Here is a 15,068-nt window from a genome sequence, read left to right as displayed (position 1 = left end):
CGACAGCTTTGAATGGACGTTTGATAACGCTGAAATTCTAATACTTTCAAAATGTGCATCGATAACTGATATAATTCACCCAAAATCGCAAAAACTTCCAATTGGTCCTTATTTGATAAATTTTCTAAGGTCCTGGCCAAAAATTTAGATTGATCCAACAAAGTCTTAGAAAAAACTTCCATCTTTTGAAAATTTTTACCCAATTTCGCCTGGAAATTTGTTAATTCAACAGACGCATTCTGAATATACACAGAATTCCTCAGTAACTGCTGTCTTAGTTCAATAACTGTAGATTCTAATTTATCTTGTTTCTTCTGAAAAGACGATAACTGTCCTTGGGTAGCCACGTTACAGCAAAATGAAAAAAGATTCCCTAAAATAGCAATACCTCTCTTAGAACGCGAATGTTCTCGGTATCTATAAGGTTCATTCATTTTCAAAAAATTACTCGCTATATGTGAATGTAATGCGTCAAGACTATGAGCTAAAGAGCATGTCTGAATAGAGTACGAAGAATTATCGGCACAGTGTAATGATTTAAATAAAGAAGACGCAGGCAGGGATTGCGGAAAAGTGAAACTTACGTTAAACATGATGGGAATAGCATATTGGTATAATATGTGGCCATGTAACTCATTAAAAAAAAATCCACTTGAAATCGACACATCAAAATTGGCAGAAGTACCAAAGGCAATGGATAAAACCAGGATCATCTGTAAAAAATACAGACGAACACACATATAACACCCAAAATAAATAAATAAAACTCAGAACAAAACTCAAATAAAATTCAAGTGCGTTAACGTATGCAATGCATATATATTTGTATCTTAACTACCATAGTGTAACTTGATTCATTAAATAAGAAGGCTAATAGATGCATTTAAACAAAAAACTCAGCTTAGTACCATTAAATTAAACTGCTATACTTCTCATAAAATGTAGAAATTACTTAAAAACCATAACGTATCAGTCATAAAGGCAAAATTGTAATAAAAATAACACTAAAATTGATACTCAAACAGGTATATATTGTAATTAATAACACAACTAAGCAAAACTTATATCATAAAATGCGCATATTGACTAAATTAGGATATATATATAAAAAAATTCGTCATAATCAGGAAATTAACATCAAAATAGAGATATCTAATGTCAAAATTAGGAAAACTGCAGTTTAAAGTCTTAATTCGGTGAAATTCAAACGTCACAGACCAGGGTAAAATACACAATTAGGTCAATATGTAATATATATATATAGATCATGATCTTCGCAATTATACTCGAGTAAAGTAGTCATAATGAAAATTGCAAAATAAATAAATAAATAAATAAATAAATAAAATAAGTACTAGACCAGCTAGTATAAAAATGTCATAATTGGTAATTTTTTTTTTTTAAGCTTATGATCTGAATAGAAAATAAACTAACGTCAAATCAAAGTATAATAAATATCCAAATTGAATTTCTTTTTTTCCTTTGCAGGTAAGTGAAAGGAAAACCCTTCGTCCAGGATCTATATAACCGAAGACTAGTGATCAGTGAGTGTGTGTGCCTGATACAGTGCTGTGCGTGCGTGATACACTAATATGTGAAACATTAGTGAAATTTTTTTTTTTTTTTTTTTTAAGTCATTAGTAATACATGTAGGTAAGAATAGCTGTAAGAACTCTACTAACCTTCATATATGCGCTACTAACCACTGTCTTTTTTTTTTTAAATCCGCACTGGGAAATAAGCAAACATATTATTTTCATATAATTTCCGGTTCTCTTTATCAAAAATACATAGCACAATACGATCGAAATCTTGCAGATTAGCTTCCAAAACATTTCGAATCGTGGATAAAGCAATCTTCATTGCCTGAAACTTGTCAAAATTGAATTTCCCAGTCCCCAAATTAGGGAACGCTATCGTCCGACAATTATTCTCCAAAGCGCGTTGTAGACAATTCGTGTAACATTGTCGTAAAATTCTTTTATTATTATCTCTAGGCGCGCAAGTGAATAACACATATTCCGCTGGTAAATTAAAAGCCGAAGAGATCTTAGCTTCACCAGGTTTTAACGAACCTAGCTTTTTACAAACTTCAGCTAGTTCCTTCCCTGCCCCTCTGTGAATTGCTCCGTCGACTCCAGACAAGGGAGTAAGGGTCTCATTCGCTGCATTAACCACGATGTCACACTTCAGATCCACAATATTACCATAATATACACTCACTTTCCTGTTAATGTCCTCATTATAACTATATAATGGCTTCTTGTATGCGAATTTCTGAGACAAATCCATTAAAGTTGGAAGCTCCAACACATCCACAACTCGCTGAATTTCCACGGGATCACTGAGTGCAGTGGTGAATGTTAGCTGGTTAAACTCTATATTATGTTGAGAACAATCTTTGGCAACATTAATCACTTGCATGTCACGTATTTCTTCTTCTTCTTCCTCGCCTGTCATCGGTTCTGGGGTTACATCCGGGTAATACGGTTTAAGTCTAGTAATGGCAATCGACTCAATTTTTTCTCTTCCCTTTGAAGTTTTGTACTTCACAAAATAAGCATTTTCATAATCTTTTCGTACTATAACAGCAGGTCCAAAAAATAATCCTGAAAATGCTTTGGCATTACCTCTCCGTCTTGAAGGGTCAAAGATCCATACACGCTGTCCTTCCGTGAACTGTACAGATCTATGATGTTTATTGTAAGACCTCTCAGAAGTACGAAATCGATTAAAAAGTTTATCCTGAGCCTGTTCTCTAATATCAACAAGAGTGGCTAGACGCTCTTGATTCACACTGTGTACACACGGTCCATTAATGATAGCCTGGTGTTCTAAATAAGGATCCACTCCGTGTAACAGTTTAAATGGGCTAAATGACGTGGAATGGTTCACAGTGATATTATGGGCAAAAGTGACGGCTGGCACGTGATCCACCCAACTACCATGATTGTTAGGATCCACTTTCCTTTTCAATAGTGCTTCAATATGGCGGACAGAAGTCTCAACAAGACCATTGGTCTGGTGAAAGTAAGGATTAACAAAGTTCATTCTAATATCTAAAATATTACATAGTTCTTGAAACAAAGAACTAGTAAACGCCGTAGATCTATCTAAAATCACTTCTTTGAACAGACCAAAGCGTAAAATTACATGATTGTACAAAAAATCTGCCAAAGCAGCGGCTGTCTGTTCACCCAACGTAGCCGTAACTACGTAACGAGTATTGTAGTCTATTGCGATAGCTAAATATTTGTGCCGCAGAATATTGGCATCAGAATACCTCCCAGCTACATCAATACCAATACGAAAGAAAGGAGGCACGCTAGGCATAGTTTGTAAAACACCTGGAGGCGAACCCGGTACCTTTTTGAAACGTTGGCACACCTGGCAACTTTTGCATCGCTCGATGACGAACTTTTTCATGTAAGGAAAATATACTGAATTTAACAACAAATTATATGTTTTTGTAAATCCCGAATGTGAACTACCCAAAGAAGAACTATGAGCTGACTGAAACACTTTCTCTCGTAAGGAAGCAGGAATAGCTACCAACAACTGTGTACCAGTTGGACGTCTATGTTTTCGGTACAACAAACCATCCTTCATCTCATATCGCAGTGCCTGTCGTTCAATATCGTAATTTTGCGATATTTTCCCTTCTAAAAAGAGAATGATATCTTTGTAACAGGAATCCTTCCGCTGTTCTTCCTTTAACTTATCATCTTCTTCTATAGTAAAGACCCGGGGATCTTCTAGATTCTTCTGTTCATCCTCTTCGTCTCTTGTACAATCTACATGGCGACTAATACTGTCTACAAGACTATTGGAAGCACCCGAAATATGAGAAATAGTGTAATTATAGGTCTCCAACTCCGCAAGAATTCGAGAAAATTTAGCCACATTCTTAGTTTGACGTAAAAAAACCAGTGACCGACAGTCGGTACGCAAATAAAAGTGACGTCCTAATAAAAAATATCTAAAGCGTCTTAGCGTAAAGATCAACGCTGCAAGTTCCAAATGAAATGGGTGATAAGATTTCTCGTGTGGCCCCACAGCACGAGAACAGTAAGCTATTGGAACCAAAGGAGCATCTTTTTCATCACTTTCAGGTTGCAGGACTGCCCCAGCTAAACCGCGTTGTGAGGCGTCCGTGACGACGTACACGTCTCTTTCTGGATGAAATTTCATAAGAGTAGGCGCAGACAAGATCACTTCTTTGAGCTTTTCAAAAGCTTGTTGTTGTTCACTCGTCCATTTGTATGGAACATTTTTTTTCAATAGACGCTGTAACGGCTCCGCTATAGACGAAAAGTTGGCAACATGGTTTCTAACAAATGAACACAACCCTAAGAAACTTTTCAATTGTTTTTGTGTTCTTGGACGTCTATAATTTTGAATCGATTCAGTAATACGTTCAGAAATAGAAATACCACGCTTAGAGACGCGGTGACCCAATATTTCCAATGAAAAATGGCCTAATTTGGTTTTTTCAGGAGATATTTTCAAACCTCTGCGTCTTAATCGTTCAAATAGTTCACGTGTTGTATTAATAATGCCATCTATCGTATCGTCTGACCACAAAATATCATCGAGATAATAAAATACTTTATTTTCATCTAATCCTTCTAGTGTTAGTTTCATTAAATCATTTAATGCCGCTGGAGAAGTAACTCCTCCCATAGGAATGGAAGTGAAACAGTACTGCTTAAGTCCAGGAACTGAAAAAGCAGTTACTAATTGGCTTTTTTCAGACAAAGGCACTTGAAAGAAACCTTGCGAAAGATCTGTCGAACAAATCAGGTTTTTACCACTAGAACGCACTAATATGTCCTGAATTGGTGGTACAGGAAAACTAATAGGCCTTATTTTAGCATTCGTAAATCTCATATCTGCCACGAACCTCCAAGATCCATTTTTTTTCTTAACTAATATGATGGGATTATTGTAACTACTATGACAAGGACGAATGACGTTCTGTTTAAGTAACTGTTCAACTTGCTCGTGAACAGCATCCCGAAGATGGAACGGGATGGGAAACTGGCGGATGTATACTGGGTCTTCATCCTTTAACTGAAATTCGTGAACATAGTCCCGTGCCTTTGAAAAATCGTCCGGGGACCAACTAAACACATCTCTGTACTCCGTAACTAAATCATAAAATCGTTGTCTGTCATGTTCAGAGAGTTCAGGGTTCACATCCACCCTGGTACAATCAAATTTATCAGATTGAGTCTTTTGAAGACCAGTATCTTCTGTAACATTACTACAAAAATGTTCTTCCCTATTCAGAACAGCATGCCCTAAAACTTTATTCTTCCATAGCAAAAATTGCTTGTCAGTAGGATTCGAAACCCAAATATGTGAATTTACGCTGTCAACCGCAGTATCTCTTAATAAAACATGTACAGCACCCACTACGAACTTATTAGGTACCAAATAATCTCTATTTCCCAATAAATCAAAACATTTCTTCACTTTAACACATGTTCGCGAACGTGGGGGCAACCAAACAGACGAAAAAACCTTATACACAGGAGATACGAGCGTTGCAAATTCGTTAGACACAGAATTAACTGTACTGTCGGTGGGCAGAGTAAATTTAGGAATCCTACCAAACCGCGTAACTTCCAAGCATAAATCATGTAAATTTAAATTTGCCTTATGTGCTAATAAAAAATCCTGCCCCAATAGGGGTGGGTGGGAATACGCTGGGATAACCCGGAAAGGATGACAAAAAACTTGAGATCCAAGCTTGAATCGAACCAAAGCTATCTTGTTAACAGACAAAGTATTCCCTGTCACGCCTTTCAAAAAACTATGTGTTGCTTGAACTTTAGCAAAACGCGGGACCATGGCCTGACCAATACAAGACACCTGTGATCCAGAATCCAATAATAAAGGACTCTCTTTCCCATTAATAGTAACATTAACATGAGGAAGCGCACGATCAATCTGAATAGGGACTTTAAGACGTTGAAGAGCTGATGGCCCTGCGTCATCAACTCTATTGATCAGTTTAAATTACTTCTACAGTGGGTGGCAATATGGTTTTCTTTTCCACATTTATGACAAATAATAGGACCCCTCTGCTGTGTCCTATTCCCTGCATTGTTATTCTGACCACCCCGGGAACGATTTTGCTGAAACCGTTGGCCATTGCCCCGTCTATTATAATTACGTCCATAATTGTTATTACTATTGTTATTATTAGTATTACGTCTCGAAAACGAACGTTGAACATCTGTTCTCTTATTTTCTGCTTGCAAAGACAATTGCGTTAATTGCTTTTGTATAGCAGCCAGCTGATCTTTAACCTGATCAGTTTCCTGTGTATTCGTAGCTTGAGAGGGCAAAGTCCGTACTACAGCCTGGGAAAGCTGACTTTGCGGAACAGAAGCCGATTGAACTTGAGTATTCTCAGGTGGATTACATTGCATTAACTGAGAATTAGCTAACAACGGATTTTTCTTAATCAGCTTTTCAATTGCTTTTCTTTCTAACAACACGCGTGCCTTCTCCTCGTCCAACAAATCTTGCACTAAAGCTTCAACAGTAACATATTGTTTTTTTATTGCCAATCTCATATACTCCGGAGATAATCCATCGATTATTAACTGCACTTGCTTAGCTACTGGCGCGTCCTTATCGTTACGTAAAATTAAATTACGCTTGGCGTAAACGTATGATAGAATACTCTCTCCCTCATTTTGTTCTCGCATCCGCATTTCCTGTTCTGTAAGTTGAGGCAAAAGCGCGTCCTTGAAAGCAGCTATTAACTTCTGTTTAAATTGCTCATATGACAACTCCGGAAAATCTGCTTGTTTTGACGTAGTGTCAAACCAATAGGCTGCTGACCCCTTTAAAAGCGAACCCAGAATCCATTTTTTCTTTACGTCTGTCCAATTATTTACCTGAGCCAATACTTCAAATTGATCGATATAGCGAACAATATCATCGCCCATACGTCCAAAAAATGGTTCTGGCCGAAGAATATGACTCAAAATGCCAATATTATCCTGATTTCCCCCAACAGCCATGTCTACAGTAAACTCAAACCTCTCAGAATCTAATGAAGAAACAGTGTCAATACTCGAAAGCGAATGCGTAAATTGTAATTGCTTTTTAATCTTATCAAAACATTGTCGCGTAAAATGTATGCGACCCGGAGATGATGTAATAATCGGCTCAAAAAATTCAGTAGCATCTAAATCATCACAAAAATCAGATAAAAACACATTGTCCTCAGCAAAGTAACGCAACATATAAAAATAATCTCCAAATAAATGTAGTCAGAACAAAAAAGTGAAAACGCCAATTTTTTTTTTTTTTTTTTTTTTTTTTTTTTAACCCAGCTGCACAGGTACTACAGAGATCAAACCTAAAGCATCTCCATCATGAAACATGACTAAATAGTAGTTATGTTTAGCTTGATATCATCTATCGCTTTGGTCATTATGAGACCGATAGATGACTAGATTTTGGGGTATCTTCTCCACCACCAGCAACTAGCGCTGGAATATAAAAATAAATCTCATCTGAAAGATAATTCTACAACTAAAGCATGTGGGAAATGTAGCTCATGGTATTTAGAAATCATAACTCATACTCAAATTTGCTTTTAAAAGTGCAGCAGATAGGGTAAGGACAATTAAGTATAAGAGTATTTAGTCTGGCGTAGTCACTTATTGTTTCGACGAAATAAACAGTACCTTCTTCAAAGTTAGTAACTCCATTCTTCTCCTCCCTCTCTCGCTGGCTCGTTGCTGTTCTTCCAACTCCAAACGAAGTGTCCCGAGAAACACTCACCATCCAGTTTTGTTTTCCGGACTCAGGCCTCAAACCACACCTCCTGATTTCCTCAATACCAAATATGGTCACTCCATAACTCACCTTTTCCTAACACCGTGTTCGTGATGTCACATGTGTCAAAACGTTTGAGAGTCGAAGACCTCACACGCTGGGGACTTCACCTCCTGATCCTGAATTGTATTTTCTGAGGAATTTCAAGTGCAAAGCTAAACCTCAGCGAAAAGTAGAAAATACAAAATACACACTTAATAATCGTTGACGTAGTTACCAGACAATAACTTTTAGTTGAGGCAATCGAATGAGTCAGCTAGAGAAAAGCTAACTGGGCGCTCGAAATATTTACAAATAAGTTGAATGTGAGCAATGTCCTCAAACGCAGACTAGTGACACTGCCAAGAAATGGAAACGTAGCCAGACACAAGTAGAAAGTTGATAAGTTGCACAAAAGTAGGAAAACAAACAAGGGTAGTGACTTTATATGAGGTTAAAGGAATCTGCTATTGCACTTATCTTTTAATAAAACACAAAGGTATACAAATATGCTTCTAGGAAGCTTGAGACTACATAATTGAACTTTCCGAGGAAAGAAAAAAAAAATAAAAATAATCCAGCGAAGTAGATGACGTGAATCCAAAAGTCTGTCGTTGGAATCGAACCAGGGACCTCCGACGTATCGTATCGTAACAACATGATATTAAGATGAAAGTTTTATGTATTTGGAATGGAAAAACATTGCAATAATGTTTTATTTTTTTCACTTTGTATACAATATGTGTATATAAATAAAAGTAGTGTTCATGAATACTTTTGACTTGAAATTATAGCAAGTGACTGACAACAAGGGCGTGCCAACTTTAAAACTTACGCATATCTGTAGGAGGGAAACGATTTAAAAACCTGCACATCTGTACACAGCCAAAAAATAAGGTGTTAAAACAACACAAAATGACTACCATTTTAGCGTGTTACTTGTGTGTGAATTTAGCACCAAAGACCTCGCCTTCCGAGCATATCAAAAGTAACTAGTAATTGTCATTGAATGGGATTTCATTGTTTACAATGAGCAAAACTTTACGGAGAATATTTGACATTTATGCCAAGAAACGAACAACGTAATATGTTTTGCTATAATCGGTGATGAAAACAGTTTTGCAAGCCTACGGATTGTCTGACAACAGTTATATGAGTATCAGTTCTGCCATGTGTTCTTATCTGTTTTTCTTATGTGCTAGGATATAAGAACAACAGATAGCAGAACTGATACTCATGTAACTGTTGTCAGAATTCATAGGCTTACAAAAGTATTTTCGTCGCCGATTACAGCAAAACATATTACGTTGTTCGTTACTTGACATAAATGTAAAATATACTGCATAAAGCTTTGCTCATTGCAAACGATAAAATCCACTTTCAAATTCTCAATGACAATTGTTATTTCTGATATCCTCGGAAGACGATGACGTTGGTGTTAAAAATAGCACATAAATAACACCCTAAAATGGTAGTCATTCTTTGTTGTTTAACACCTCGTTTTTTGTTGTGTAGGAGGGAAATGCAAAATGAAATATGATCATCAGAAGTTCTAGTACATTAATTCTCGTTCCTTGTATATGCTTTTACTTTACAGCAGGCATGTCAAACTCTGTATTTGAAGTGAGCCGAACAGTCATCAGTGTATAATAGTGCGGGCCGCAAGAAAAATGGGTCATTTTCGTACTTGATTATATATTTTTTAAAAATGAGTTAATACATACAATTTTACCTAATACTGTTATTAAAAAAAAAATAAAAGGAGCATAAGGAAATTCGTGTAGTACCGTAGATGGATATTTATTATTTTTTAGCTGACACCTAATATTATTTAGATCTGGAGAATGCTGCTCGCACTAGCGATTATTTTTTATTTTCTCGGGGTAAATCAAGGGCTGCAGAAAAATGAGTCATGAGCCACGAGTTAGACATGGCTGCTTTACAGTAACTTGTAATTGTGCTTGGATATTCCATATTAATTTTTATTCATAGGTATTTCAGTAATTGTGCTTGGATATTCCATATTAATTTTTATTCGTAGGTATTTCAAAGATCAGATATCAAAACGACCTGGATTCAGACTAGTTCTTCCAGAATTCGAATGTACAAATATTTGTTTTTGGTATATTCCACAAAGACTGAGGAACCAAGAGGAAACGGAAGCATGGTGGAACGAAATCGAACATGTAAGATCTTTCTTTTCTGTATTATCATAAAATAGACGGATATCAATGTATTCTGCTGAATTGTGTCTTTTATCTATAAGAATTTTTGATGTTTCCAGTAACGTACTTGGACACTACTACTAAAATCCTACAGCGTACACAAGAGTTGATTTTCTTCTTTCGTTAGAACTATGATCTCAGAATTGTGTTTACCATACTAGTGCTGAGTGCTCATTACTGACCTAAATTAAAATCCTGCTTCATGAATTTTTCATACTTGAATACTATCAAGACGTAGTTCAATGGTCTTTAATTAATTTGTTATCCATTATAATGTGTTTTTTTTTAATAAGGAGTAAGCTAGTCGTATTATTTACTTTCATCCCACTAATAAGGAAATAGTTGATATTAAATGAAACTCCTACTACATGCATAATTATACGTAACTAAAAAATATATTGTTTTGAATCATTTCATCAATAAAACATCGTAAAATGACAGAAAAACAAATTTAAAAAAGAAAGGATGTTAACTTCAGATCATAAATAAACATTTCTTCTGTAGAAGGTTCTTACAAGCAGTATATGGATCACTGTTAAGGAAAATCAAACAGTACTGTTAAGGAATAAATCTGCTACTTAACAGTATATCTATACGGGGATAGAGAAACATGATTTGTCACTTTCTGGCCATTTTCTTGTTTTTCGCTCTGGTAGTTGGACACACTAAGATCTATATACTGGAAAGAGTTGTTGGTAGTGGCTTCATTAAAGTTCTCAGTTGAGCAGTATATACATTTCGTTTTCACTATGGACAGAGAGTATTTTAAATTAATTCACTAAATTGCAATTCGCTTTCTTCACAAATGTACGAGGCGTATCATGTTTTCCCATCCTCATACAGATATAATGTACATAAATTAATAAAAATATATGTTGTAGAGGAATAAAAACTATCAATTATTATTAGTAAACGAGCGATATGCTTTTTACCGCCATAAAGATTAGTCTTTCTGGATTTTCTCGAAAAGTACGCATGAAAATTTACTCTTAACCCTTTTAACTTACGGCTTTTTTTTAATGTAAATTATAGACTTTCAGTGAAGCAGCTACAGCATCATCCCTATTTATCCTAGGAGTATGGTTCGTACCTCATTCACTTCAGAGTAGAACAGTCTTTCAAACGGTACCTTTTATATTTCCATATTGTGTATCTGAGGCGAGAAATTTTGAGAGAAATCGTGATTTTTTTTTCTGAATATTTAATATAATGTAATATGATATAAATAATATAAAACTTTCCTGAGACATCCGTATTTATCCTAGGGTCAAGTTGTACTTCATTCTCTTCAGAATAGAATAGCCTTTCAAACGGTACAACTCACATGAGCCTATCACATCCCCAAGGAGGGAAATAGGGACTTTTTTTAAGTTTGGGCCCAACTGCCCCCCTTCCCCCCTGTGTTAACGCACAGTTCTCAAAATCAACTGAAAAATACTACGGGTTGTACTGAATGTGTGTACAAAATTTCAGGCTTCTATCTTGAAAAGTAAGGTAAAAGATATTTAGCAATGTGCTATGAATATCCCCACAATATCCCAGATTCTCTCATAAAACAGGATCTGAGGTAAAAAATTTCCTGAGATATCCCTGTTTGTCCTAAGATCATGGTTTGTATCTCATTCTCTTCAGAATAGAACAGTCTTTCACACAGCAACATTCACATGTCTCGATGATGTATTGGAGGCGGGAAAATTGCGATGAAAGGGATTTTTGTTAAAAAATATCCCTTTTTATCCCTTTGTACCCCTCTCCGTGTGTTAACGCAGAGATCTGAAACAAATCTGAAAACTACTAAGGATTGTACTTAATGTGTGTGCAAAACTTCAGTCTTCTAGGTACAAAAGTAAGCTCGCCAAATAATAATAAAAATAGGCCTAACAGAAAGGTTTTTTTTTTTTTTTTTTTTTTAGTTACGTCGTCATCACCCCTTATGTCTCTACGCAGGAAGGCATAAAACCATACGTAACATGTTCTACAATTCCTTCAGACTTGAAAAATCAAAGAAAAAACGAAGTAAAAAGCTTTAATAATACTTTTTTTTTAATGGAATAATGAAGATACTACCCTATCGGCTACAAAACATATGATATCATTTTTAAAAGGTTAAGCATATCATTTAGTTCAGCACGGTGTCATCTACCGATTGATGTTAAGTTTTATCTTTGAACAATATTAAAACTAAAATTGCAGAAGTTAATCAGCCATTGAATTTAATAGGCAACATGAATTTTGTTTATTAAAAAAATAGTTTTCTCGAAAACTACGCATGAGGATTTTCGCAGGAATTATCCGGGAAGTAGTAGGACTGATTTTCTCCGCCAAAACGTGGTGAAGGAGGGGAATATTACTGCGCTGGTTGGGTGGTGAGAGGTCTTAGCTACCAGTCACTAGTCGTCTCCAAGCCTTTACGGAGTGTAGATCGAGTTCAAGGTGAACCCCTTTCAAGGTGCCTTGTTATTTCCACAATGAATCAGTTGTTAGAGTAGCGTTACGCGGTGAAGTATTGCGTCAAACCGGGTAAAACTGCGAGTGAGACCTATGACATGATTAAGAATGCTTATGGGAGTGATGCCATGGGTAGGTCAAATGTTCTTGAGTGGCATAAATTGTTTCGGGAGGGAAGAGAACAAGTTGAAGATGGGCAAAGGAGTGGTTCACAGAGAGTTTGTTCCGCTTGGTCAGACTGTGAATGCTGCATTCTACGTGGAAGTACTTGAATGGTTCAGAAAACGAGTCGCCCGCGTCTGTGCAACAATCAATGGATCATGGAAGCTTCATCACGACAATGCGTCGAGCCACACCGCCTTTGCTGCCATGGACGTCCTGACGAAACATGGCATCACACAGCTTCTCCAGCCACCCTACAGACCATATGTCGCTCCTGCAGATTTCTTCCTCTTCCCCCGACTTAAAAGGGTCATGAAAGGACCGCACCACGGCTCGATCCAGGCCGTTCAAGAGGTCTAACAATGAAGCTGAAGAGCATTCCAGTTTCTGTGTTCCAGGGAGACTTCGCTGATTGTCATAATCGCTGGAAACACTGTGTTGATGCGGAAGGGGCATATTTTGAAAACTATTAAGTTGTGTTAAAATTGTGAATAATTTTCACAATAATATTACTTCCCGGACCCATATATTATTCAGTTTGAGTGTGATCTGTTGATTGGTATGTACAGATGGTGATCAGAAAAATGAAAACAGCTGAACGAAATTGCAACTTACCAGATCAATATGGTGTCGGTCCACCTTTCGCCTTCAGAACAGCCTTGATGCGACGTGGGATGGAGGCATAGAGGTCGTGAATGGTAGCAAGTGGAATTTTACACCATTCCTCGTGCAGGGCATCGGCCAGTTCTGTGAGAGAGAATGGAGGTGGAAATCGTCGCCGGAGTCGTGTTTCCAAGACGGACCACAGATGTTCAATTATGTTGAGATCTGGGGATTGGGCGGACCAGGGGAGGTGTTGAACTTCATCCCGATGTTCCTCAAACCACGCTGCAACAACGCCAGTTGTGTGAATGGGTGCATTATCATCCTGGAAGATGGCGTCATTGTCCGGGAACAACATCCGGACCATAGGATGCAAGTGGTCTCCTAAAATTGCGACATAATCGTTGGCAGTGATTCGTCCGCTAAGTGTGACCACAGGACCCAATGAAAACCATGATATGGCGGCCCACAGCATCACCGAGCCGCCGCCATGTTTCACAGTTGGGCGGAGACACTGCAGATCATAAGCTTCTTTGGGCGTTCTCCACACATAAACACGGCCCGTGGTTGGGAATAGGGTGAAGGATGACTCATTCGACCAAATCACACGTTTGCAGTCCTCAACGGTCCAAGTTGCATGGTCGCGGCACCATTTGCGGCGTGCGAAAGCGTTATGGTCCCTGATGAGCGGTTTGGCCCGTGCAACACGACCCCGTAAGTTCATGTCATGTAATTCGCGGCGGACTGTGATTGTCGAAACAGGGTGGGGGAGGTGCTGATTGAGTTCCTCCGTCACTTGCTCCGCAGTGGCTTGACGGTTCTGCGTGACAGTGCGCTTTAATACCCGGCGTGACCTGTCACTCATGATTTTCTTCCGCCCACTGTTCCGCTTCCCGATGTAGTTTTCCCGTGTGTTGTGTAGGCCGTCATTACCTTCGACACTGTCCCACGCGACACACCTAACACAGTAGCCACTGCCGTCACACTCACTCCACATAACCGCGCACCAACAATTTGCCCTCTTTGAAAATCTGAAAGGTCTCCCATTTTACTCTACCTCCGTCTGCTGCAGCCACTGGACACTGCTGTTCCACTGCGCCTGACGTAGTATGGAGACCGACCTAACACACCACCACCAGCGGTCCGGCGCTGCGGGCGCCACGACACCACTGCCAACCCATACATCCGACGTGTTGCCAACTACAGGTGTTTCCATTTTTCTGATCACCATCTGTATATGTCTAATTTTTTGAAACTTTTTTCTTCGCTAAATGCTGATAATATTGTAGAATTCGTCCCTTAGACCTTGAGATATCCCTATGTAATCTTGCTAGGCGTGTCTTCTTAATTATATACAGTATTTGTGACGTGTATACAGGGTGTAACAAGAAAATACGGCAAAATTTCAAGGATGGATTCCTTATGAGTAAACAAGTAAAAAAGTTCATATGACGGAAAATGCATCGTTACAGGTTTACAACTATTGAGCCGCCTGACGGTGTGAAATAGTCCATTCTGGAGGGTGTGATTTAATTTAAACCTCAATGGCTCAGCTCCTGATGAAGCTAGGAAGATAATTTTGATATAAGTGTCTTTCTGAAGGATGAAGCTTTCCACTGATATGTATTTTCACGGGTGGACACTGAGCCAAAGGCAAGTTATCCAATGCATCCAAAATGTGGGTTTCCAAGAAATCTCGATAAGTGTTTCCCGTCAGCCTCTACGGGAGTACGTGTGGGCCTAGTAAAGTGTCACCGACAATACCGCACCACGCACTGAGAGCAAACT

At 37.9% G+C, this 15,068-nt stretch overlaps 1 protein-coding gene across 3 annotated transcripts in view; it reads left to right on the top strand.

Annotated features, from left to right (window-relative positions):
• LOC145668134 (acidic amino acid decarboxylase GADL1) overlaps positions 1 to 15,068 on the top strand; it is a 72,996-nt gene that overhangs the window by 45,066 nt on the left and 12,862 nt on the right. For 2 of the 3 annotated variants that reach the window (XM_081735699.1, XM_081735701.1), the window contains one exon: positions 9,884 to 10,028. In XM_081735699.1, coding sequence (XP_081591825.1) covers positions 9,884 to 10,028 — 145 coding nt within the window. Of the gene's footprint in view, positions 1 to 9,883; positions 10,029 to 15,068 lie in introns of those variants that run through there. The other variant, XM_081735700.1, reaches the window with a different exon arrangement.

The sequence above is a fragment of the Thermobia domestica genome, chromosome 13 (genome assembly GCF_964235325.1).
Source record: "Thermobia domestica chromosome 13, izTheDome1.hap1.1, whole genome shotgun sequence".
Taxonomy (NCBI): Eukaryota; Metazoa; Arthropoda; class Insecta; order Zygentoma; family Lepismatidae; genus Thermobia; species Thermobia domestica.
This window is presented reverse-complemented; position numbering and strand designations above follow the sequence as displayed.